Genomic DNA, 26,307 nt, shown 5'->3' with positions numbered 1-26,307 from the left:
TGCCCGAGCTTGGTGCTGGGGGTTTTATGATGAGCAGAAGCAGTCGGGATTCCTCCCCTCATGGAACTTGCAGACTGGTTGGGAAGACAGATATTAATCAAATAGTCACAGGAATGAGGGCTCGTTTACAACTGAGCAAATGTTGTGAAGGAAATGCAGCCCCAAAGGGAGCTGATAGATCCACGAAGAGGCTGTGGACAGAGGATGGAGAAGGAGGCTGAGGTTAGAGTGGATGAACCACGGTGACTGCCTGCACGTGGCAGGGGCTGGTGAGGGGGGGAGTAGGAGGACGTCCTCCAGGTTTTGACATCAGTAAGGCCCTAAAAGGATGTGGGGAGGGAATCAAGGAGAGCATGATGGGGAAGAGGGCAAGGTCCCGGTGATTCAGGAAAGATATAGGGGCTTTGACCTTCCCCAGGACCCGTACCCAGCAGAGCTGAAGTCAAACACTCAGATCTACCTCCCCAAAGCATGGCTGAAGTGGTCCATATCCTAAAGGACTGCAGGAGCAGTGGGGCCTTAAAGAGGGCCCATCCTCAGCACCAAGGGACAAGCAGAGACTTGCTGAAGGGGTGAATGGGGCCCTTAAGCTACAAATGCCATGTGTTTTACAAACAGAAGAGCCTGAGACCTCCCTGGCCCAAGGAAGGGAGAAAAGGGAGATGGTCAGGTGAGCCATACAGGCCCAGAAACATCCAGAAGGGAGTGATGAGCCAGAGGGGCCTTCTGACAGCAAAGGGCCACAGCCCCAACGAGGATTCACCTGCAGAGGAGGTCTCACTAGGGCAGCCAAGGCTGGATTATACTGTCTGCCCTCATAAAACTCATTATAACCAATGGCCAGTTAAGAGAAATCAGCACAGCATCACGGGACCGTGGCCTCTGCCACGTGCTTTGTGCTGAGCATGCTGAACGCGTGTGCAGGTGCGAATGTGGAATGCAGTCAGCCTCCTGGGCTTTAACGAGGAGAGATTTTCCCAGGATCCTGGGCCCGTGTTGAAATATGGGCATCCCTGATACAGAAGCATTACCATCACTTTATCATATTTGAAAGTTATCATCTCACCTTTCATCTTATGAATTCAAGTTAGGCATAAGGGTTTGGGGGGAATGAGAGAACTCTTCATGCCCATTTTCATGTGGAGAAACTAGCACAGCGAGGTCTAAGACTGGATAGAGGAGACGGCAGTGGTCAATGCTGTGGCCCAGGTCAGGCTCATACAGGCTGGGCATCTGGAAATGACCTTTATGTGTCAAAAAAGATAGTTTGGGTCTAATGTAAATTCTTATCTTCACATAGTTCTCCGATAAGTGATAAAAATATAGATCTTTCTCTGAGCTACTTTAGAATGATTGTACCTATTACAGCAGACATTCTACTATCATATAATGTTTATTTATACCCTCTCCTCATGTTAATTCATGACATGAATTTTAAAAGCCTGGTACCTTTGTGCTTCCGGAACAGGCTGAAAGCCCACAAAGTTTTGAGGAAAAAGACCTGATGGTCCATAGAAAATGTGCCCTTTTGGATGAGGCCTTCACAGCATATTTGCAGGCACTCCCCTCTATCTTATCCTTAAGGGACTCAAGTCCTCTATCTTATTCTAAGACTGAGTGTAGCATCTTCAACGGGGAAATTCTGACCTTTTAGTCACTAAAATTCAATTCTAGGATGGGAATAAGGTTTAAACTGTCATTCTTCAAAGTGACAGGGAAAGGAAACTGGACTGTCCAGGGTTCACTCTAGAATATTAGCAGAAAAACAGCTGTTAAGTGGGTCTGAGGCAAGCTAAGACCACGTCACCCCGTGCCTCAGTTTCCCAGCTTCAACCGTTCATTGACAAAAGATGTTTCCTGAGCCCCCACTGTGAGCCACACATTGTTCTGGGCACTGATGGCAGAGCCGTGAGCCAGTCGTGACCTTGTGGAGGTCACAATGCTCTGTGAATGGGAAAAGAGGCAAAATAATAACAATGATGATGATGATAAACAAATAGACAAATAAGAACATCTTAGGTTAAGTGCTGACAGCTAGGAAGGAAATAAAAGTGTCATGCAAAAGAATAATTAGAAACGGACCTCCTTCAGACATGGTCGGAGAAGGGTGACCTGACCATGTGACACTTAAGTTTAAAGTCAGGGGCACAGCACCCCGAGTGAGGGGAGAGCCAGAGTGAGGTCAGGGGGGCCTTGGCTGGGTGACTAGGTTTGACTCTTAGCCTATGGAAAGCTGCTAAAGGAGAGAGGCAGGATCTGATTCATATTTTTAAAGGATTATTCTGAGAATTGATTGTAGGGTATAAGAGTCTTTCAGGCACTGTGCCAGGCAGTGTTTTATGCACCCCTCACAAACATTCTGTTAACTTATTTACGACAACCCTGTGAAGTAGAGATTATTGTTTTCCCATTCTGCAGCTAGAAAAAAAGAGGCACAGCGAGACAAAGTTATTTAGCAAAAAGCTCACAGTTAAACCCAGAACCTGTACTCTGCTTTACAACAGCCTCACCTCAACACTGGGATCAGGAACAGGGAATCAGAATATGCAACGGGGACTCATTCATTCAAAGAACAATTAATTTATTTAGCACCTTCAGTGTGCCAGGTTCTGCACTAGGTTTGGGGTTTCAAGGGGGAAGAAAACATAGCTCTGCCCTCAAGGAGCAACCGGGCTATCAGGGGGAGAGTTGGACCCTCAGTATGAATAAATCCGGGCTTTGTGCATCCCAGTTCCTTGGCCCTGATTCTGGGGCCAGACTCTTCTACGTCTGGACTGTCTAAATCACGCCTCATTTAGGGCCCAGGATAAACCAAGAGGTGATTCAGAGGACCATGGTGGGGGTGAGGTCCAGACTTCCTCAGGCATTGAACACTCTTGCCCTGACTGCCCTCAAGGCTGGTCCAACTGCTCTCAGTCTCCAGGTCTGGGCATTAGAGAAGCACAGCCCTGGTGCGGAGGTCTTTCAAGATTCCAAACACCTTCTAGCAGTCCCCACTGGGATGGCAAGTGAGCATTGATTCTGCTTCAGCAGAACTCTAGCTCAAGGCCAGCTATTGTCTTTGAACTTGAGAAAACAGCCTTTCAGGAACTGATTCCTTCTGCTTAATTTGAGGCTGCTACTTGCAGATTTGGGTAGGTAACCCTGAACTGAACTGTTTGGGGTGGGGGGCAGAGTTCCATGACACTGAGGGGAGGGCCTCATGGCATCCCGAAGCAGCAGCAATTTCCATAACAATTGCCCCAAACCCTCGCCTTGTTAATCCGTTTGTTCTCTGAGGCCCATACACAACTGCCTCTTCAGACAACCCGTTATTAAAGTGCTGTTATCCAGGCGAGACAGACCTGGTAGAGAACGGATTACCTCGCTCCTGCCTTCTGCATGATAAGTCAGCCCCAACCTTCCCACACACACACACACACCCCACCGGGTAAGAGGAGGGTGAATCACGGTCTATTCAACATCACTCTCAGGCACTTTTCCCCTTTGACTTCATTAGGAGCAGTTCTTATGCTAGGGTGGCCTATTGATGAAACCTCAGCCCCTTCCCCTGCAAGCCAGAAGTCAAACAATCAAAGACAGCACAGGCTGGAGAAATCAGAAAGAGGATTTGCATGAAATCAAGGGTTGGTGATGATCCTTGCAGATAGGAAGGAAAACGGGCCTTGTTCAGAAAAGTCAGTATGCAGCTGAATTGTTAACTCCATTCAGCCCTGTGTGGAGGCACCTGAAGGTTGATGGGGTTGTATGTTGTTCCTGGGTAGGGCAAGGCGACCAGAGCATCCTTGCCCACAGCCTTATAGCACTGGCTCACACCAGTGGGCTTGCTTTAGACTGGGACCTCCACAGAGATAAACAAGTTCTGTGCCCCCTGCATCCTGCTCTGTATGGTGCCTGGCACATAGCTGGAGTTCAGTGAATGTTTGGCAAATAAACACATGAATAAAAATAATAGGTACCATTTATTGGACTCTTACTATACACTTTAAATGGGTTGCTCCATTTAATCTTCACAGCAACTTAATAATAAGGTACTATTATCCCTTTCATAGATAAGCAAACTGAGGCTCAAGCAGGTTTTGTAACATGCCCAAGCTCACACAGCCGGTACATGATGGGGCTGGGATTTGAACCAGGTATGCACCTCTGCTTTCTTACTCCTCCGGCTATCTCTGTGAAGATTCCTGTGACTGACACAATTGGAGGAATCTGTGGCAAACTTGGTAGAGAGCCAGAGTGGGTGGGAGGAGGATATGGAACGAGCAGCCACCACCCCTATCAGTAAAGAACCTCAAATTTAGCCTGGAGACCAGCTATCTGACAACGGGGACTTTTTGTGAGACAAGTGGCTTCATGGTGAATATCATCTACGTCAACTGCAAGATACTTTCTTCTTGAAAGACAGTCCCAGACCTCTTCAGTGACTGGTCTTCTGCACAATGCCCTGTATCCCATAGCTCCTGAAAATTATGGGCGATGGCTGGTACATGACTCAGAGAGCATCATTACTTCACAAGACATTGGGGCTCGCTCCAGTGCCCAAGCTCTTGGGATGAGGAATGTACTACTCACTCCTCTCCAAGGCCAGCCTTCTCTCTAAGCATATATTATCATAGGTTTCCAAGGTCAACGTAACACAACGCAGTGAGGACACGTTTCACTTATTTCCCACTACATATTAAACCAGAAGACACCACTAACCTGACCTATCAAGTTACTTGTGGAGCTCTTGTCACCACAAAAAGCCATCAAGTTTTCCTGAAAGATTGTGTCCTCCTTTTATTTTTCAACAAGGATGTCTATCATTTCATATTGATTTATAAGAGCTCTTTATGGAAGAAAGACATCATCCATTGTCATATGTGTTGCAAATACAAATCGTTTCCTCAGTCTTTTGCCTTATATGTTTACTTAATATGTTTTCAATATCTACAAGTAAAGTTTTACATGAGCATATCTTTCAAACTTTCCCTCTGTAGTTTTGAAACGTCTCCCAGGCCAAGATTATATAACTACTAATATTTTATTCTGGCTTTGACTATGTAGTTTTTAAACATTAAATGCTTTAACTCCGTTTAGAATGTATTTAGTTAGATGGTTTGAGCTATGGATAAAATAGTGTATTGCCTACCACTTAGCCCAGCTAACTGGACATAAACTCAGCCCATAATGTCCCCTCTGAGAAACAACAACGGCAAAAATAGTCTATTCCGTTAGTCCACTGAAAGTTCATGTCACGGGGCATGAGTACTAATGAAAGTCCCAAGAGACCCCAAAAGTGAATCTAGCCATTATGGTTGATCCAAGACAATGAACCCAGCTTTTCCTTAAAGGAAGTCTTTGTTAGTGCAACTCATTTTGCCCCATGATAAGAGGAAGCAAGGGCTATAGACACTCCCTAAAGAACATAGAAGAGTTTGTTAAAAAGGCATAGTTTGGCTAAGATCCCTTCCTGCCCAGCCTGATGCAGAGGATTACTGCTTTGGAGGGGGGTTACTTCCACTCAGGCAATCCCAGTGAGTCTGGGCCACTTGTAATTAGATTCTCTTGGAGGTCATGACCAAATACTAGTCCGGAGGTGAATCCTGAAGCTACAGAATAGAAAGGAAACAGGTGTGAAGACTGTCTGACACCCAGACAACAAACTGAACAGATCAGCATTCCAAGCCTTGGGGGTGGAGGTGGGGTGTTAGAGGAGGGGCAAAGGCATAGGTTTAGGGATCTGTGAATATTCTTCTTTTACTGGAACACATACTGCTTAGTGGGCTGGCTCTGTCCCCTCCAGATTATTAACACACAATGCCTAAGGGAAGGCACCAGGGATAAATCAGAGCTTAGTAACAAAATTCATAGCAAGAAGCAAATGAGAACAAAACGCATGCCGAATCTAGGCCATTTTCCCTAATCAAAATGCAGAAGGTTTTCCATGGATGTGTTCTAGAATTGCTTAGAATTGCTCGCTTCATTTATGTCAGCCAAAGGTTTGTGGGGCTCTCCAAGGTAAGAAAGGGAAAATGAATTTCTGTTAAATGTCCCTCAGTTGGATGTATTATCCACTTCTTAAGTTGTTCCTGGTAAGTACATTATCCTGCACCAGTACCTGTTTGCCCAGCCCCTCCCTTGGACAGCGTATCCTCTGGTTTTCACCTGACCCTGCTAGGAAGGGACCAAGTGTCAGAGAAATCATGTCCTGCCATCTCCTTTCAGTTTTGATTTGGGGCTCATTCAGTGGTTTTAGATTCTCTCTGCCACTGTTCCCTTCCACTAGGGTGATAAATGAAAGATTGCTTCTTAATGGAAGGCAATACCTGCAGTGAATCATGCCCACACACTGAATGGCATCTTTTTCACACAAAATGGATGCTGCATCTCAAGTGAGGAAACAGTTTTGCCCCTTTCTCAGAATAGCATCAGGATCTGGAACTCTAAAATAATAGCTCGATACCCAGTCCTTATTGCTAAACCCCTAACTAAATTCCTTCTTACTAAAACTAAGATGAATTAAATATTCCAAACTCACAGATTTCAAAGAAAACAAAAACAAATAATGACAACAAAAACTCAGTTCAGTGTTCAGTTTTCAGACTCTGAGATGCACAGGGAATGAGCAAAGAGCTGGCTAGACACACACACACACACACACACACACACACACACACACACACGTACTCTCTCACACTCAGGAGAGCTGAAATTTCATGCAAGTCAGTGTTAGACTTTTAGTCAAAGTGACAAGTACTAGTATTTTTGTACATCTTGTCAAATAAATACCAATCCTTAAAAAACGCTGATTTTTTTTCCTGAGATCTAGCTAATCCTGGCCATTTGTGGTAAGTGCTAAAAATCTGAAATGTTAAAGAGAAAAAAGAAAGTGCTTTCTCATAATAGGACCCAAACTCTGGATGCAAACTAAAAGACCTGCACTTAACCATTCAGATATTATCACACACAGGCACGTTCTAAACCACCCAACCAAAATTCAGCTTTCTAATTAGATTCTGTGTCACAAACCTGATATAGGGTCAGAGCCACAAAGTATAGACTGTGAAACGTGCTTGGGCCTTACTCTTAAAACCAGTGTATTTGGTAACTTGATAATCTCAAGTGTCCAAGAGCAGTGTCCTAAAAGCCAACTCTTCCCTGGGCAGCCCTTACAGTACATGCAGTGTCTACCTTGAGTGAGCTGCAGGGTGAGGTTTGGGCAGTTACCTGGTGAATTTGATCAACATGGACACATCAGACTCATCACTCTCATTCCTGAAAATTCATCCCCAGTTTAGAGCACCCGATATATGCGGCTGGCCTCACCACCCAAAGCCAGGATGGTGGTAAAGCATAGTGGTTAGAAGGACCTGCTTTTGAAAACCTCTAACATGCCTGGATTTGCACCCACCTGCCAGCTGAGTGCTCCTGGGAAAGGCACGGAAGGCTCTGAGCGTCAGTACTTCCAGCTGTCAAATGGAGGGAATAAGCCAGCCCACCACAGAGGTGGTCACGGGGCTTAAGCGCGCTGCCCTGTGTCAAATGCCCAGCAAGCCCCAGTCGCCAGTGATGCTGGCTCCATTAGCGAACACCATCCTCTTCCCTCTCCTGTGGGGCTGGGTAGTCTGAGAAGAGACACTCAAGAGACTACTGAAGGAAGCGTGTGCTTTCTGAAGCTAATAACCTACAAGGACAAACATTTGCCCTGGTGGTTAATTTTAAATGTTTAAGTAATTGCAACAAGATAAAAACTGATGCTGCAGCCAAGGGTCCCAATAAAAGGGTTGAATGGAAAAGAAAGAGTCTACCCTTTACCATGTTCTCTCAAAGTCTTCTTAGAAACCTGAATATCTCATGACTTCAGAGTACAGGTACCAGCTAGCAGCCCCAGCCCTACTCCAGGGAAACCACTGATGTCTGGGTAGTGGCACCTCTCCTGTGAGAAGTGCCAGCAGATGCAAACCTCCTGATAGGACTGTCTGTTTCCTTGTAGGGTTGAAGAAAGCTTCAAAACCTTATTTTGGTCCATCTTTGGCTTGTCTGAAGTGATCTCGGTGGTGCTGAAATATGACCACAAATTCATCGAGAACATCGGCTATGTTCTCTACGGTGTTTATAACGTCACCATGGTGGTCGTGCTGCTCAACATGCTGATAGCCATGATCAACAACTCGTATCAGGAGATCGAGGTGAGACCAGTTAATTGAAAATGCTCTCTCTCCCTGGGCTTAATTTGCATCGCTGTTTTCAGCAATGGGGTAATGACGTCAGAAGCTCATGTGTTATTAAATGTGAAGCCAGAACAGCAAACAACAGACATTTTCCTTGGATCGCTCCAAGAAGCGCTTCCAGTCATCCTGCCGTGACACACGGCAGGCACCATGCATGCAATGGCCCAATGAGGGCAGAAAGAAACAGGGTCACGAATCTTTGCTCTTTTACACGTGTCCCCTCGGGACAGCATGCAGGTGACCCATGGCAAATGGGAATGACTGTTTCTTCCACCCTACATTCACTTCTGCCTCTCCCGAGTTATTTATTAAGTACCTACTGTATGCCAAGCCCATGCTAGGCCCTGGCGATACAGAGATAACCAAGACACGATCTCTGCCCTTGAAGAGATTCTCACTCAGTCCAGTGAGAGAAAACAGATACATCAATCAACAAATTACGATGCACCAGTGCGCCAGTGCACCCAGAGAAGTCCTAGAAGGTGTAGGAGGTGCAGAATAGAGAGAGCGCATGACGATGGGGGCGCCGAGGCTTGCAGAGGTGATTCTTGAAGGCCGTTCAAAGACTGATTTTGCCAGACAGACAAAGGAGTCAAGACAGTATATCAGGAGGCAATTTACCAAAATCTAAAATGCACAAACCGTGAACTATTGATTGCAGCCTTGTTTGGAACAGCAAGAAACGAAAAACAAACTAAATGAGCATTACTAGGAATCTAGTTAAATAGGTTATGATGGATCTGAACAGTGGGAAACTGTGCAGCTTTTAAAAAGGATGAGGACTTTCTCTATATTCTGATGTGGAAAGACCTCCAATTATAATGGTAAGTAGAGAAAAGGCAAGTTGCAGAACAATGTATATATTGTACTCTGTGTAGAGAGGCAGAAAAAGGAACACGTATTCCTTTTTGATCATATAATCATTTGAAAAAGAAAACTAACCTGGAAGGGTGCACAAGAAGAGCACAGCAAGGGGCGCCTGATGAGAGGTAGGGGTTAGAGGTCATGGTGGGTTTACAGGCTTTCTCTTTATACGCTCTGATGCTTAGAAATCATGTCACTGTTCTACCTATTAAAAGTCAAATAAATAAACGCAACATTAAAACAAAATCAAATGCACTGATCCTTTGATTCAGCAAATCCGTGCAGACATATGATTTTACATAGATGTTCATTACAAGAAAAACTTGGAAACAGCCCATCAATACAGGAATATTTAAATAAACTGATATAGCACAGACTTTAAAATACTGTATAAACATTGAGAAAGACCTTTCTGTGCTGACAGAGCAAATCTCTATGATATTGTTAAGTGAAAAAATGCAAGCTTGTAGAAAAATATCCATAGGCAAGTCTCATGTACGTAATAATACAAATGTGCACACACAGAAAGCAAAGGTAGAAATAGGGTATCCTCTGGGGAAGGGAGTGAAACAAGAAAGGAGATTTGAAAGGACTTTCGTGTCTGCTTGGTATACCTCTGTACTTAAGTCTTTTATAAGAAACAATTACCTGTGTATAGAAAAAAATTAAGACTTCCATGTATTTGTTTGCTAGGGCTCCCACAACAAAATATCACAGACTGGGTGGCTTAAATAACAAAAAGTTATTTTCTCACAGTTCTGGAGCCTAGAAGTCCAAGACCAAGGTACTGGCAGGACTGGTTTCTTCTGAGGCCTCTCTCCTTGGCTTGCCGATGACTGTCTTCTTGCTGTGTCCTCACAGGGCCTCTCCTCTGTGTATCTCTTCCTGTCCTTATGATGACACCAGTCATATTGGATTAGGGCCCCACCCTTACAGCCTCGTTTAACCTTAATTACCTCTTTAAAGGCCCTCTCTCCAAATATAATCACACTCTAAGATACTTGTGGTCAGGGCTTCAACATATGAATTTTAGGGGAAAGCTTTGGTCCATAAAATCCCTCCAAAAAAGAGTATTCTAAACCGTCGGTACAGCATGTGCCAAGGCAGGGAGGGATAAAACAATGTGGTATACTCAGCACTGCGCTGCAAGAGGGTAGACTGGGCGAGAAAAAGAGGTAAGAGGAGAGAGGAAGAGGTGAGCCAGTGTGAAGCCTTAGTCTTAGCCCCCAGCCTCACCGCCCTGCCACCCCGCCACCTACAGGAAAACGCAGCACTGCGTCAGCAGACAAACAACATATATATATATACATATATAGATATACTTAAGTGTTTTACAGACTTGGTCACCTATGTGAATACTGAGCTGTTGCTAACTAACCCTCCCTGCCCTCCTGGGCCTCAGCTTCCCCACATGTAAGAGAAACCAGATGGTCCCTGGAATACATGGGTTTCTGGAGCACTCGCCCCAGGTGTTCTGCCCCACCCTATCGAGCACATTGTGCGTTGGTCCAAATGAACATAACATGGGAAGTCACGTGATTAGCATGAGTGATGCCCACCAGTTTGGGGCAGGAGTGAGCAAACCCACGGCTTATGACGTCAAGTTATCCACCACAGGGCGGTGCCAGGAGACAGAGAGAGCCCACTGCAGCCCACTGGGCGCTGGGCTTCTCCTTGTCTGGTGAGAGCAAATGTCCCCACCATCTCATTGGCGATGCGTGTACAAAGACCCTGAGGTCGGCTGCTGGGACGTGCCTAGTGTTCACGGTCATGATGAACCTTAATGAAGTACGTATTTGTAAGTTCTTACAGGAGAACACTTATTTATTCAACAGATCTTGAGCACCTACGTCCGAATCCATGGACCTGCCTGCCTCTGTGCCTGCCACGCCCCGCCCCCCACCCCCCGCCATTGCCCTCCTGTAGGCAGATAGGCCTTCTCCCCCTGAGCAGCCCCAGCCAGGTGCCCTGGCCCCCTGCCCTCTCTCCTCCTCAGAATCAGCCACTGCACATTAGCCCTCCCCACCTACATCCTCACCCTCTCCTCCTCTCTAGCTAATCCTGCCTGTCAGCATTTAAATGCATCTCTTGATCTTTTTTTTTAATAAATTTATTTATTTATTTATGGCTGCATTGGGTCTTCGTTGCTGTCTGCGGGCTTTCTCTAGTTGCGGCGAGCGGGGGTGGGGCTACTCTGTTGCGGTGCGCAGGCTTCTCATTGCTGTGGCTTCTCTTGTTGCAGAGCACGGGCTCTAGGCGCACGGGCTTCAGTAGTTATGGCATGGGGGCTCAGTAGTTGTGGCTCACGGGCCCTAGAGCACAGGCTCAGTAGTTGTGGCACATGGGCTTAGTTGCTCCGCGGCATGTGGGATCTTCCCGGGCCAGGGTTCAAACCAGTGTCCCCTGCGTTGGCAGGTGGATTCTTGACCACTGTGCCACCAGGGAAGTCCCATCTCTTGATCTTTAAAAAAGTAACTACAAACAATCCTCCCTCCATTTCACTTTCCAGCTCTGAACCTCTTTGTCTCCTGCTCTTTACCGCCTACAAAGAGTTGTTTACATTTCTCACTGCCTCTCCACTAATTAACTGCTACTCTTCTCCACCCCAGCCCACCCGCACTTGACCTGGTTGAGAACTACTCACCCCTTGGATCTCAGCTCAAATGCTAGCCCTCAGGGCAGCCTTCCCTGACCCCCAGGGGCAGGACCCCCAGCACCCAGCGCCTCCCCCAGCTCTTAGCCCAGCTCTAGATACAAAGAGCTGATGAGTTAACATACTCGTGTCATTGGCCAGGCTGCGCGTCCCAGGAGGGCAGGATTGCCATCCCCAGTACCTACCTAGCACAGGCCAGGCACACAGTAGGTGAGCACTAGGTGGGCACACAGTAGGAGGTTTGCTGAGTGACTGAAGGTTGAACATCAGGCAATGTATTAAGTTATGGAGATATAAATAATACTTACTGAGGGTTTACTAAGTATCTGACATTGTTTTTCCCGCATTAACTTCTTTAACTCCCACAAGAGCCTATGAGGTAGGTATTATTATCCTCATTTTACAGATGAGGAAACTGAAGCCCAGAGCAGCTAAGTCACCTGCCATGGTTACACAGCTAGTAAGGAACAGAGGCAGGGTTTGAACCCAGCCAGGCTTCGGAGCCTGTGCTCTCTCCACTGCATCACCGTTCCTCTCAGGTCGGCAGTCCCTCCCACACCTCTCTGCTGTACAGCCGAGATCAGGAACGACCCCTGTCCTCACAAAGCTTCCAGTCTAAACGACCTGTATAGCATGTCCCCATAGAGCAGGCCAGGTGCTGATGGGGTCTCAGTAAAAGCAAGCCTGCTGGTAATGACCTTATACTCTCCTGGCACATCCCAGCAGCCTCATGTGGACCCCTTGAAGTATAGCTCGGGCCTGTGTGGAGAAAAGCCCACTGCCCACAGCGCACATATTCAGTGCCGACCTCAGGGCTACGGGAAGCAGGCTATCACCATGAGCAGAGGAGCGAGCCCAAGACCACTGCCTACATCACACAGCTAGTAGGGGTCTAGCTGATTCCAAACCCCACGCCTCTTTCCCGGCCTCAGACTGCCCTCCTAGGACAGGGGCCCAAGGAGCCTCCCTACAGAAAACACACACCTGCCACCTCTCAGGGGGGCCCACTCAGCGTTTCTGGCATTGCCACCAACTCAGAAGTAACAGATCTGGGCTTTAAATCTACCACCACCACCACCAGGGAAGAGGGCATGGCCAGGCTACCTGCTGCCAGCTCATCAGGTTTGCTCCCCTTGAATTACATACACTAGACCTCGTGACATCATTTGACAGCACTCTGACCAATGAGAAATACACTTTCTAATAGGAAACACATGATGGCGTCTGACATGGTAGCCACGAGCCACATGTACTGAGCACTCGAAATGTGGCCAGTCCAAATTGAGATGTGCTATGAGTGTAGAATACATGCCAATTTCGAGGGCTCGGTATGCCAAGAAAATCTGAGCTATCTCATAAATAATTTTTATAATGATTACATGATAACATTTTGGATCTATCAGATTAACTTAAAAAACATCACTGATATTAATTTCACTTGTTTCATTTTACTTTTCATAATGTGGCTCTGAGAAAATCTTGATGCCCTTGTGTGGTTCTCCTCTGCGGCTGACGTTACGTGCTGTTGGATAGCACTGCCTCTGATGGTGTGCTGTTATTTTCCTTGCCCCACAGGAAGATGCAGATGTGGAGTGGAAGTTTGCCCGAGCAAAGCTCTGGCTGTCTTATTTTGATGAAGGAAGAACTCTACCTGCTCCTTTTAATCTAGTGCCAAGTCCTAAATCATTTTATTATCTCATAATGAGAATCAAGATGTGCCTCATAAAACTCTGCAAATCTAAGGCCAAAAGCTGTGAAAATGACCTTGAAATGGGCATGCTGAGTTCTAAATTCAGGGTAGGTAGTGTGGGACTTATGGGGCTAGAGAGGCAGCAGGAGGGGGAGGGGGAGCTGTGTGTTTGGTTCAGATGGTGCCCCTGATACAAGGGAAGTCAGGAGCCCGGAGGGACCCCGTGCTTTCCAGAATCAGCCAGCGCATCAGCAAAGCTGCAGTCCCAGCAGGGGCAGCCGGCCAGCCGTAGTGCCCCTCCTCCTGCGGGCCGAGCCGGGACCCCACTGAGGGACTCCTTAGTGGACTCGGAAGCAGATTAGCTCTTCCCAGAAAGTATCTGGATCATGATGACTGGGAAGAAAGGTTCCCTGCCCATTATCTCCCGCTCCTGGAGATTCTCAATTATTAGCATATTAAAATCTCTGGGGAGTCTTGGAGGAAGGACACCCACATCACTTTAACTGAGTGCTTTCCAAACAAAGCTGACCAAACAGTAATTTGTAACCCACTGACATTCTACAGAGCTAGAGGCCCCAGGAACACGTTCTGGAAAGCCAAGCAGCAGTGGGTATAGTGACCTCCTGAGGGTCCTCATTTTAGAGACAGCCCCGTATGCAGGTCCTGTTCGAGTCCTAGCATGTGTGTATGTACAATCGTGTATCATGTATTATATATTATGTATTTTCTTTTTTTTTTTTTCTTAGAAGACTCGCTACCAGGCTGGCATGAGGAATTCTGAAAACCTGACAGCAAATAACACTTACAGCAAGCCCACCAGATATCAGGTAACCACCCCTTTCCCAGGTATGGGCAGAAGCAGACTCCATTCAGACACCGATTTAGTCACATGGCTGTGTCACTCCCCCCAGAACACAGCTTCATTCCTTCCTTCATTCGACAAATACTTATAGAGTGCCTACTGTATGCCAGGCACCATGCTGCTTCCTGGGGATACAGACATGGTTCCTATCTTACTGGCACTTCCAGTCCATAGAGGGAGAGATACAATGAGCAAGTAAACGCACAAATAAATATGTAACTTCAAATTGATAAAAGTGCCAAGAAGAAAACAATCAGATGTTAAAATGGAGAAAAATAGGGAGCCCCTGCTTAGATATGGCTGTCAGAGGATGTATCTTCAAGGAGAGGACAGTCAGCTAAAACCTCAGAGATGAGAAGGAGGCAGCCACGTGGGGCCTTCCAGGCAGAGGAAGAGCACCAGCAAAAGCTAGAGGGGAGAAGCTTGGTGGGTCCACAGCAGCTAGAGCTCTGAGTAGGGGAGAGGGGAGGGCAATGAGGTCAGAGTCCAAATCAGGGGCCTGGAGCAAGGTCAGGAGGTGGATTTCACTCTGATGTACCCAGGAAGGCAGTGGGAGGAGTTTAACTTGGGGGGAGGGAGAAGATGATAAAATTGTATTTATGCTTTAAGAAGACAACCTAACTGCTATAATGAGAAGAGACAGGTGAGGACAAAAGTGGAAGCAGGGAGACCAGTGAGGAGGATGTGACAGTCACCCAGGTACAAGGAATGGCGACTTGGAGTGTGAGAAGGGTGAGGGAGAAAGACTGACTGACTCAATATACGTTTGGGATGCATCGCCAAAGGGACGTGATGCAAACCAGCGGGCGCCGGGTAGGGAGAGGCAGGCACGCAGGATGGCTCCCAGGGATCTGTCTTAAGCAACCAGGTGGATATTGATGTTTCCAGTAAGCACCTGACCTTAGACTGCCAGCAGGCAAAGTCTGTTGTTATAAAAATTAGGAGAACTTATGTGCATACAGATCTTGCTTTGCTTTTGGAAATTAATGCAAAATCTCTGTATCCGTTTGCATCAGCCAGTGATAAATGGTTATTACAGGTTATTGATTATAAAAGTGCAGGCCATACTTTTCTTGCTTGCCCACTCCCAATGACCAGCAGTTTTACCCATGCTGACCATCTCCTATCAGGTGTAAATCTGAAGCTGTCCTGAGTGCTCCTTCAGGCCAAGGTGATATGACCCTGGTGCCACCATCCCCGAGGGAGCCATTACAGACTTAGTATCTTCCAGACACAGGTCTCTAATTGAATCTCCATCCATATTTCAGAAGCTAGCTGTGCAGTTAGGAGGAGTTAAGTGTACAGTTAAGAAACAGCTCATCCCTCATAGTACTTATAGTTTTAACAGATGACATGGGCTAAAAATTGGCAAAGGGCAAGTCTTGTCTTTAATTGTGCACAAAATTGGACCTGACCAGTTTGATCTGCTTTGATTTATTTTACAGGACAAATCCTTTGGTCAGGGGAAGGATTTTTATTTCTTAGCTTCTCGGAGAGAAGTAGAGATTATCTGTGCCACAGAAAAGATAGAAAACCCTAGCAGGGACTTCCCTGGTGGCGCAGTGGTTAAGAATCCGCCTGCCAATGCAGGGGACACAGGTTTGAGCCCTGGCCCGGGGAAGATCCCACACGCCGCGGAGCAACTAAGCCCGTGCGCCACAACTACTGAGCCTGTGCTCTAGAGCCCGCGAGCCACAACTACTGAGCCCATGTGCCACAACTACGGAAGACCGCGCGCCTAGAGCCCGTGCTCCCCAACAAGAGAAGCCACCGCAATGAGAAGCCTGCACGCCGCAACTAGAGAAAGCCCACGTGCCGCAAGGAAGACCCAATGTAGCCAAAAATAAAATAAATTATTTAAAAAAAAGAAAAGAAAAGAAAACCCTAATGGATTAGGGCCAGATCTCTCCTGGGTTTTGAGAATCAGCAGCTGACATCGAGGAAGGCAGCTGATGTGGTGAATGTCTATACCCAGGATGAATCCCTTATGAACGAGGCCCCGTTCCAGAGCAGTCTTGAGCAATCCCATTTCTGTCTTTCATCTTCACTGGCTGAGTCCCTGCAGCCTTCAGTCTCCCGGAGAGCTTCCTGCTATGATTACACAGATTAGCGGGTTTGCAGCTTCAGGCTACTGATGGCCTGGGAAAGCAGGCTCACCCTGTATTTTGTGAATCCAGCAAGAAAAGCCTCGGGCGACTTATTCAAATCGTTATCACCAGAAAGAAGACAGAAAAACTGGGCCAGTGGGCGTCAGAGGGGGAGGGCTGAGAGGACAGTGGATGGAGCAGAAAGCATCTTGCATTTGTACGTTGGCACCTTGCTCAGTCCTTCAAGGTCAAGTCTGGGCATCTTCCTGAGCTATCATCTGCTCAAATAGGAGTAAACGCTGAGTTGACACAGACAGGCAGCTGGAGCAGACTAGACACTAGGGCATGTGAGAGAGGCAGGATCTGTAACCCCCACTGAACAGCTGAGGGAATTCAGGCTTCGTGGCAAAGGTCACACGGATGGTTGAAGTGAGATCTGTCTGACTCAGAAGGGCACCCCTCTTGCACCCCATCACGCTGCCAGGGCACTGTCCCCTTACTCCTCTTCACAGTGTCGGAACCTGCCCTGTCTGTGTCTGACAGCCCCTGGGAAGAGCTCTATCTGAGCCTGTGGGGAGGAAGCTAGGAACGGAAGGTGCTTTTGCTATCACGGGGCAGCAACCGGTACAGAACGAAGGATTTGGGCAGGGATCTAAAAATGGCTCAACCGATTTCTTGGGCCCACTGGTGGCCTTCCACGCTGTATTGCTTTCCTCTCAAAGCAACTTCCAAAAGTGCCAAGAATGTGAGGAACCCAGTTCACGCCCTCTTTCTTACCATCCAGGCTGCACCAACAGCCTTCGGAGCCCTTATGCTGTCAGCCTCTCACCATCGAGGTTCTGAGACATTCTGGAGCGATCCCCATAAGATAAAAGCCCCGTCGTTGATCCCGATAAGATAAAAGCCCCGTCGTTGACACGTGTGTAGTTGTTAAGCTTGTTTCCTTTGTGTCTCTAGTGCATCTACTTGCTTGCTCAACCTTAGCAGGTTGGGTGTTTATTTGAAGCTTGTCATTCCTTCAACTTTTTAGGGCTCTCTGTTATAAGGGAAGGCAGTTCCTCCAAACTTCAGAGGCTCTCTGTGCTTTGCTTTTCTTAGGCTTCCAGGGGTCTGAATTGTCATTTTTCACAAAATTGCTTCCTTGCTTTTGTAATTTTTTTTTTTTTTTTCAATCTGGGCTCTGTGGACATGAGACCAAACAATGGAACAAAACCATGATACCAGCAAAATGGCCAAAGTGTGCTTCCTATCAAAGCTACCCTTGACCTGTTCCAAGATCTGGCATGTCCACCTGTTGGGGTGTGTACAGACTTCATATACTCAGTCTCTGAGGATACATTTCATTCATAGGCAAAGCAGACAAGCTGCATCACAAACGAATCGTAGAATCTAGGCACAGTCCATCACTGAAAAAAGCCCCAACTTTTATGATGCAATCCCTTCCCCAAAGCCCAGTGGGGAGTCCTCTTTTTTGCCTTCTAGATGACCTTTTCTGTCGAGATTAAAGCCAACAGGATAGACAGCTTACCAGTGCTGATTTCTTCCATTCTGGGGTCTGATAAACCCTAGTTTAACAGATGACTTGTCCTGTGATCCATTTTGTCCATTCTCTTCCAAATGTTCCTCAATTTCTCTGTCCCTAGGTGGCAGCATTGCTTTCCTCGGGATGCTACTTTGTTTGCCATGTTCAGCATGTGTATTCTCTCCCTTGTCTCTGTCTTCAGCTGCCCTGGCTGCACAGAGCGGTCCCTTCCATTCCTTCCTCACCAGCAGCAGCCAGAGGCCACCTGGCTCTTGGAGTCTGGGCAGGGCAACTGTGCGCCTCCCTCCCGGATGTGGGTCTCAGTGTCACAACCATTCTTACCCATCGGGCACCTCAGTATTAGTTATTTTTCCTGAGTAAGATCACTGAATATTCTCATCTCCAGTACTTGCTAAATGCCACAGGGCAAAGTGGGCCAAGTTGGCACTGACGAGGGCGTGTTAATTTGGGGAAAGTTTATTATCTCCATGAAGTGAAAACTCTGTGGAAGATGGCCAGGAAGGGTCGCAAACTCATCACAAAGGACCATGTTTTTCCTCCACATAATGAAGTAGGGGAGGCTTTTGATGTCCATCTTTTCTGCAAACAGAGATCCTCTGTAGCATCCACGTTAAGAGAACTTTGGTCATTTTCTAACCATTTCAGACTTGCTGGGGACGAGACTGGCATCTTGCTCCCACAGATCCCAAGTGGTCTAACATGCATATGCCAGAGGGGAGGCTAGGTCATCATCAGAGCATGAAGTCTCTAAGCAACCAACAGGTGGTCACACTGTTCTCGCTTAAGGTACATGTCACTCCTGGGGTGCGGAGGAAGGTTAGAGGGTCCCTGCACGTCTGCCGTGCTCACGCGATTCTGCTCTAAAATCCTAATCTGTGGTGAGACGCTTAAAAGCAAACCCTTGCTGCTCTCCCCTTGGAGCTGCAGATCTGCAGAAACCACAGCTCAGATCAAGCATGCCAGGGTTCAAGAGCAAGCCTCGGGCATTTAGGACAATGACATACCAGTGACCCTCTTCTGCGGGCTAACAATCCATCCTCTGAAATCTAGCTGAGGCTTCTTCTTGCATAAAAGACCTTGTGCTTTGGAAAAGACAGACTGGTACCCAGAAGTAGTCCAAGCCCTCTGTGACCCACAGGAGCCACTTTCCTGCATCTCATCTCCAAAACCATCGTGCACTTAACCTTTTTCTGAAGCTTGGACGAAGCCCCAGCTTTGGTTTCCATTTTGGTTAAATCCCAGATCTGCCACTTTCTGGCTGTGTGACCCTGGAGAAGTCACCTCGCTCTCTGAGCCTCAGTGACCTCATCTGTAAATGGAGATGACAACCCCCATCTCACCTGGTTTCTGGGAGGATTCCATGAGGTCATTTTGTCAAGGGGGATAACACAACTCCTGGGCTGCAGGAAGTACTCAACAAATTTGTCTTAATAATAAACACATACTATGAAATCTTTTAAAGTCATCGGTTTAATCATGTTGCACTAAAACACAATGTGCACGTGAAACCAGGAGGATGACAGCTGCTGCCGTAGCTATGAAAGGATTCTGCTCAGCTCCATCACAGAAAAGGGAGCTCTCCACTTCCATTCTCTGGTTTATAATTTTATGTCGTAAATATACAGTCTGTTTAATTGATGGATCCAGAAATGGAAGGACCTCTAATTCTTGACGTTTTCCTTTAAAAAGGCAACAAACTTTAACTAGATCCCTATGTCTTATGTCGGCCTGAAAGTTTGCAGTAGAATACTTCCAAATTTCTTATTCAGTAAGAATGTCAGATACTCGGGTATCTGGTTTGTTGGGGTTTTTCCCCCATGAGAACTGGTTCAGGACAAAGTTGATTTTGTTTTGTTTTTCCAATTCAAAGTGAAAAGAGCATCGAGTCCCACAAAAGGCACAGATTCTTAAAACTCAGGTGACCTGCCTTATTGACTACGAGAACATCGGTGAGAAATCTAGCGTTGCAGTTTAACCACCAACAGGACAAGACCCAGGCCTCTCAGAGAAGCAGCAGCATGAAGGCAACTCACTAATGAACTGTTCAGCCTGAAATTAGAGCACGACACAAACCACAGAACCAAGCGGACCACCAGCAGGGGCTGAGGAGGGGCAGAAGTGGCCCACATTAGCTGGCTCAGAGCTCAGTGTCCCGGGACACTGAATCATGGAATCACAGGGCTGGAGACGCCTCCTTGGCAAGGCTGTCACCATTAAAGGCCCTGAGGGGACCACCAGTTGGTGATAATAATGAGATCAATCCTCCAGCTCTCTGCATCCCGGCAGCTCACTTCTCTTCTACTTGCAAGAAGCTTTTCCTGAGCCCAGGTAGTCAGAGAGAACTTAGCCACCTGCTTGACCTCACACAGCAAAGCTGGGGACAGAATTCGGGGCCCTTCAACCTAGCAAATGCCACCTCTGTCCCCTCGGTCCTCAGAGTGAGCAGGCCAGTCGGTCACCAGGAGGGATGCCGAGGAGCAGGGAAGCCCCCCCTTCACGGTGCTGCTTGGCTCCTAACAGATTCAGAAGGCTCGGCCACCAGAACATTTTTAAATCCTGCGATATCGCAGTAACCCTGGACCGACCAGCTGGCAAAATCCAAAGTTCACCGCCTGCGGTCTTTCTTACACTTGGCTCTATTCTTGGTGGCTCCTAACTGTGTGTTCCTGCCTCCTTGGCTCATAGAATCTGCAGAAGTGGGACCTCCAGTGTGACTGACAGTGTTGGGCACGTGGTGAGACTTCAGGGAAGCGGTATCTTGGCCAACCCTCCCAAGGCTGTATCTGCCTCTGCCTCTGGTAGGAATTTTCCAAAGTACAGTGGACTGGTCCTCCGTGCCTGGTCCTGACTGTGGGCTAAGCGAACCTCCTCTCCTGCCCAGCAGCTTGACGGAGGCAGCTCCACCGGCACTGGCCTGCTAAGATTTCCTTACTGCCCCGTGATCACATCAGTTGTTGAAATACAAGAAAGTGTTTCGGAGCTCAGGCCCCGAGAAGAGGGCATGATGGGCTAAGGTCACAAAGGCCAGGGTACAGGCAGGCCTAAGGACCCTCAAGCAGTGCCTGTGGCTCTCAGGTGATTCTGTCTCTCTCCATGGCTGGGCCTTCTGCCACTGAGAGTACCCTGTTTTCACAACCCAGGCTCAAGTGGTATTGAATCCAGGGATACTGGAACCTTCCCCACTAGGCAGGGCACCCCTCGAAAGTGAGGCATCAGACAAGGGAGGACCCCCGTGCTGACAGGCGCCCTGCAGGAGGGAAGGCACTCACACCTACAGCACAGGACCTGGGCTGGTTTGATCCCTTCCTTATGTTCACATTTCAGAAAATCATGAAACGGCTCATAAAAAGATATGTCCTGAAGGCCCAGGTGGATAGAGAAAATGACGAAGTCAATGAAGGTAAGCGATTGGATCCATCTGCTCTAGGGCGGAAGCCAGACGTGGTCTCACCAGGCTAAAGTCAAGGTGTTGGCGGTGGGGCTACATCCCTGTCTGGAGGCCCTGGGGACGCTCGTTGGGCTGTTGGCAGAATTCAGGTCCACGGAGTTGTAGGACTGGGGTCTCTGTCCCCTGGCTGACCATCAGCTGGGGCTGCCCTTAGCTCTGACCTTAAAGCCACCCCCCAGTCTTGGCGTGTAGCGCCTCCATCTCAGCACCGGCAACAGGGCGTGGAGCCCCGCTCACAACAGTTGTTCTGCCTTGTGCAGTCATGGCTGCCGTGAGTCGGCCTCATGGCCCTGGAGCTCAGGATGGCCCCGAATTCTTCATCCCCTGAGCACACATACAGACAGCAGCAGACTGTACACCTCTTTCAGATTCTGCAGCAGCCCCGGTTCTAGCTAGCTCTGTCCTAACTTCCTGGCTCTAAGAAGCTACCAACCAGCAGTTTCTCAAAGAATCCCCCACCTCAGAAGCACTTGATAAAAATGCGGACCTAGAGCCCACCGAGACCTAATGAATCGGCATGGCCTGGGGGTCTGCGTCGTGATAAGGATGCCAGGTCATCCTGATGTGCACTGAAGTTTGCAAACTGCATTATTTTCCCTGTGTGGGTTATCTTCCAGTCTATTTTAAGCAGTTACTCTTAAACGAAAAGCAAATTACCATACACCAGGTAATTAATCTTCATGAGACACCTGGGACAAGAATTTGCCACCTAGAAAGAGCCTCCTCCAAGAGTGAAGGCATGAAGTCTCTCCCTTGCCAGGGTCCCAGGGGCCTCCAGAAGGAGCCTAGTCATTTAGTGACCCTCTGCTTCATCCTGGGACATCCACAGTGCGGCCTCAAGGTCAGCAATGACCAAATGGCCCCGGGGGCTGACACTGTCTAGGAGCCGAGCAGCAGCCCACCTACCCACCCCTACTGTTGGGTCTCAAATACAAAACTGCCGGGTGTCATGGCAGCCAGCTCCCCACAGCGTGTAACGTGATTGACAGGAATGTACCTGATGGTAGAAGGTGGGGCTGCCCAGGTTCACGCCACTAGAATCACACCATGAAACTGGGGCCCAACGAAGCCCCCATAGAAAGAAAATAGGGGAAAATAGGGGATGTATGCCTTTGTCAAAACTGGCCAAACTGTACCTTTAAGACCTCGGCATCTTCTGTGTATAAGGCATACTTAAAAAACACATATGGCTAATGTGACACTTGAGCCAAGTCCAGTATCTCTCAAACCAGGAGAGAACCTTTCGACTCCCCTTTGTACTTAATAAGAAGATTCCCACAGCCCAGGCCCATGTGGATTTCTAACCACATGGTTCGCTGTGGAAAGAAGCGGAAGACCCTACCTGTGGTCCCTTGCTAGAGAAAGAGGAGAAGGCAGGCCTACCGTGGTGCACTGGTTAGGGATGCTGCTTGCGTGGTGCGAACAGACCCTGCCCCTGTGAGGAGGCCTGGCTCCACAGCCGCAGCCACTGTCCTGAGCTGATCTCCTCAGACACTTGGGAGTTTCTCCTCCCTGAGACGACAGAACAAAACATGGAGCATAATGAGAAAAATATGTTTCAGTTAACAAGGGTGTTGCTTAGAGTCTTGAAATCTGCTTCTAATGGCTCCAAAACCAGCATTCTAACAACCGTGATAAATCAGTGTTAGCAGTTCACAACCCTGATCTTGATTCTTCCATCTACCTCAAACCCCTAATGGAGAGCATGACCAGGAATGGGAGAGGGGTCTTAAGCAGATGAATGAATGGTCCTTCGTCAGTAGAAGCTGAGTGGGATTTAGGTCAAAACAGAGCTCCCATCCCCTCACCTCCACCCTTGGTGGGCTGGACCAGTAGCCTGACATTCTGTGGGAAGGATGCACGCCCCAAATGCCTATGGGATGAGCCCCTTCAGCAGGCTCATCTCACCAAAATCTCATTTGTCCTTGCAGGCGAACTGAAGGAAATCAAGCAAGATATCTCCAGCCTGCGCTATGAGCTCCTTGAAGAGAAATCTCAAGCTACCGGCGAGCTGGCAGACCTCATCCAACAGCTCAGCGAGAAGTTTGGAAAGAACTTAAACAAAGACCACCTGAGGGCGAACAAGGGCAAAGACATTTAACAGCCTGCATCGGCACCTGTGACTTCTACCAGCATTCCAAGGCCAGGTGGGATGCCCTGGCCACCAGCTCTGGTCGGGGGGGTCCTGGGCCACTCCTTTAGGACTCTAAGGGGACCAACTGGCTCTGTCCTGACCAGCCTTGCTGACATCTGCAGCCCAGTGGCCTGCCTGGACCCAGAACTGTTGTGAATCTAGGCTGTTGGGTGAGAAACTAGACCACAGGAGGAGGGGAGGAAGTGCCCCCCCGATGCATGTGACACCTTCAGGCCAGTCACAGTGACATATGTCCCTGTGACCAGCGCAGGAAAGGGCCATCTCGGATGCACACTCGTGCCCTCCCACTGCACACGGACTGCAGCGCTGTCTGCATCCAGGAAGCCATCCTGGATGGCTCATGGCTCATGAGGCCATCATGCCTCATCCCATGCAGCCCTGCTCACTCCCACCCCACCACCCACATACATCCAAAGGAACTGGGAGGTGACCTGTGATCTATTCTTAAGTGCCAGATGAGAACACAGATAGCCTAATAGCAAAATCGCTCTATTTGTTTATATAAAAAAAAGGTTTAAAAATCCTAAATCAAAAATTGTACTGTAGGTAGCACTGTTCAGAGAACAACGACAAAATCCAAATGATGTATTTTTACCTTTATTAAAATTATCTTGTATTTACTATTTTTACCTGAAATGGAAAGAAATAAAATTACCTCATAATAGCCTGGGAAGCCTCTGTGGATGCGCTGCCCTCCTGTTGTCCTGCGTCCTCCCTGGAGGTGGCCTTGGGCCTCTGCTGCTCTGGGAGGAGAAGGAGCAAGTGGGAGGGGGCAGGTACCACCCATGGGAGTCACACAGCCAGGACCCCCACCTCCAAGCGTCTCCTCCTGTCTCCAGACCTAGTGACCCCAACCTCCCCAAGGTCAGGAAGGAGGCAAAGGAAATGCTGAGGGAAGCGGAACATTTTCTCCCATCCCACCTCTCCCGCTCTCCCCTTGAGTGGCAGGGGAAGGGGAGCCTGATGAAAGGAGCCTAAAATCTTTCCGGCGGGGCCTAGGTGTGAGTAGGGAGAGCAGCCACAAGAGGGCGCCCCAGTCCCGAGCAACGCCCATTCTGAGCGGGCTAGAGGAGATGCCACTGGGCCCCAAGGATCACTTATTAGTAACACCAGCTGGATGTGCTGAGGGAGCACCTGCTGTGTACCAGGCACCGTGCTGAAGGCTCTGCATGCATCAGTCCACTGAAGCCTCACAGCAACCCTATGAGGAGGAAGAGGATCAGGTCACAAATTCAGATGCCTTGCAGACAACCTGGATGGGCCAAGCAGGTATGTGCGTGTACCTGTGCATATATGAGTGTTTTCTATATGCATATGTATAGGAGACTTGTGTTTTGTGATATGCAGTATATCTTCAGAGATAAAACTGTTTACTTAACTCTGCTCTAAGAGAAGTGCAGATCAACTGGGGTGATAAACAGAACTGAATTGGTCCCAGCATTGAGGTGGCGGGAAGAGGCCATGACAACCCAGACAGCCACGCCCTACCTAATGCGGGCACAGACACCAAGCCCAGCTAATTGTTGCCATAAGGAATGCAGGCCCAGTTTTGCCAAATCTTCCCCATTTCTAGGGGGAAAAAAGCCCACATTTGTTGGGCCTTGGCAGCCAAGATGGGTGACTGGAGAAGTTGCCCTGAAATGTGACTCCAACCCAGGCCTTCCTGGCACCAGTACCCAGTGCTCAGCAAGAAGGAAGCAGAGGCGTCCGACAGGGATCGGGGGCACATGTATGTATGTGCAGGGGGCCTTACAGATGTAAACTCTGGTCCAGGGGTTTCTCACCTGGGGTCTATGTGAGGGTCCATGGATGGATTTCCAAGAACCTGCAAATCCTGAAGTGCCCATCAAATTGTGAGCTTATCTTTGTGAGGGTGCGTTGTTAAGGAGAGAATACCTGCAGCTTTTCTCAAATGCTCATCCATGCTCCACCCCCACCACCCCCCAAAAGCCTGCAGAAGATGACTGAATCCCTTCAGCAGAATCTCCCAAGTCCCTTGCTAAGTATCGGGCATGAGACACACATGTATCCAATGGGGGATAAATCAACTACTCTTCCCACAAAGCACACCGGCCTCCCTAACCAGGGGACAAATGACCAACACTTGTGGAAGATTTCCTTTCAGATCCCTCACTTATCATCATCAGAATGCTAATAAACATTTCTAAGATGCATTATTCAATTTCCCTATCTGCCTTTTCTACCAGAGGCCGCTGGCAACCCTATTTTTCAAGTCCTGGGGTGATCTTTTCCTATCAAACCCAAGTCTCCAATTTGCCCCTTAAGGAGATAAAGGAAAACAAGTCCCACTAAGTAACTGAAAACTGGGAACGAAAACTAGCAGCGCCCGTTAGGCCCTGGCTGCCACATCTGGGGGGGTGACGGTAGTCCAGGAATGGATTCATGGCTGCCAGAGGGATGTGGAGGCGGGGAGGGACGTCTCTTTCATGGAAAGCTGCTGGAGAGGCCTTGGGCCTGAGGGCTGGCAGAGCTGTCAGCCTGGAGCCGGAGGCAGGGGCTTAGTGGTTTTCCAGGCACTGACAACCTCCCTCACTTGCCCCCATTTCCTTGGCTCCTGTGGAATTAGCCAGGCAGGAGAAGCAGTTCTTGGAGAGACGAAACAGGAGACAGAGGAACGGAGTCTGGGAAAGGCACAAGTACAGAGAGGGGGAGGAGAAAGGGCCCAGGCACCACCCCCCCACCCCAGACTCACACTTCCCAAAGCACCCGATCCGTCCCCTCGCAGCCCTCTACACAACAGTCATTATTTAGTCTGTAACTTTAGTGTATGC

The 26,307-nt window shown here is 48.3% G+C and overlaps 1 protein-coding gene across 1 annotated transcript in view; it reads left to right on the top strand.

The window, feature by feature from the left end:
• The window catches only part of TRPC7 (transient receptor potential cation channel subfamily C member 7), a 142,278-nt gene extending 118,695 nt beyond the window's left edge, over window positions 1–23,583 (top strand). Inside the window, exons 8-12 of the mRNA XM_065873127.1 lie at window positions 7,976–8,171; window positions 13,306–13,527; window positions 14,167–14,247; window positions 21,237–21,312; window positions 23,292–23,583. Of these exons, the coding sequence (XP_065729199.1) occupies window positions 7,976–8,171; window positions 13,306–13,527; window positions 14,167–14,247; window positions 21,237–21,312; window positions 23,292–23,461 (745 nt within the window). The 3' untranslated portion in view covers window positions 23,462–23,583. The remainder of the gene's footprint in view (window positions 1–7,975; window positions 8,172–13,305; window positions 13,528–14,166; window positions 14,248–21,236; window positions 21,313–23,291) is intronic.
• Window positions 23,584–26,307: the final 2,724 nt, after the last annotated feature.

Source organism: Phocoena phocoena, chromosome 3 (genome assembly GCF_963924675.1).
Source record: "Phocoena phocoena chromosome 3, mPhoPho1.1, whole genome shotgun sequence".
Classification (NCBI taxonomy): Eukaryota; Metazoa; Chordata; class Mammalia; order Artiodactyla; family Phocoenidae; genus Phocoena; species Phocoena phocoena.
The sequence above is the reverse complement of the archived record's forward strand: the minus strand, read 5'-3'. Positions and strand labels throughout refer to the sequence as shown.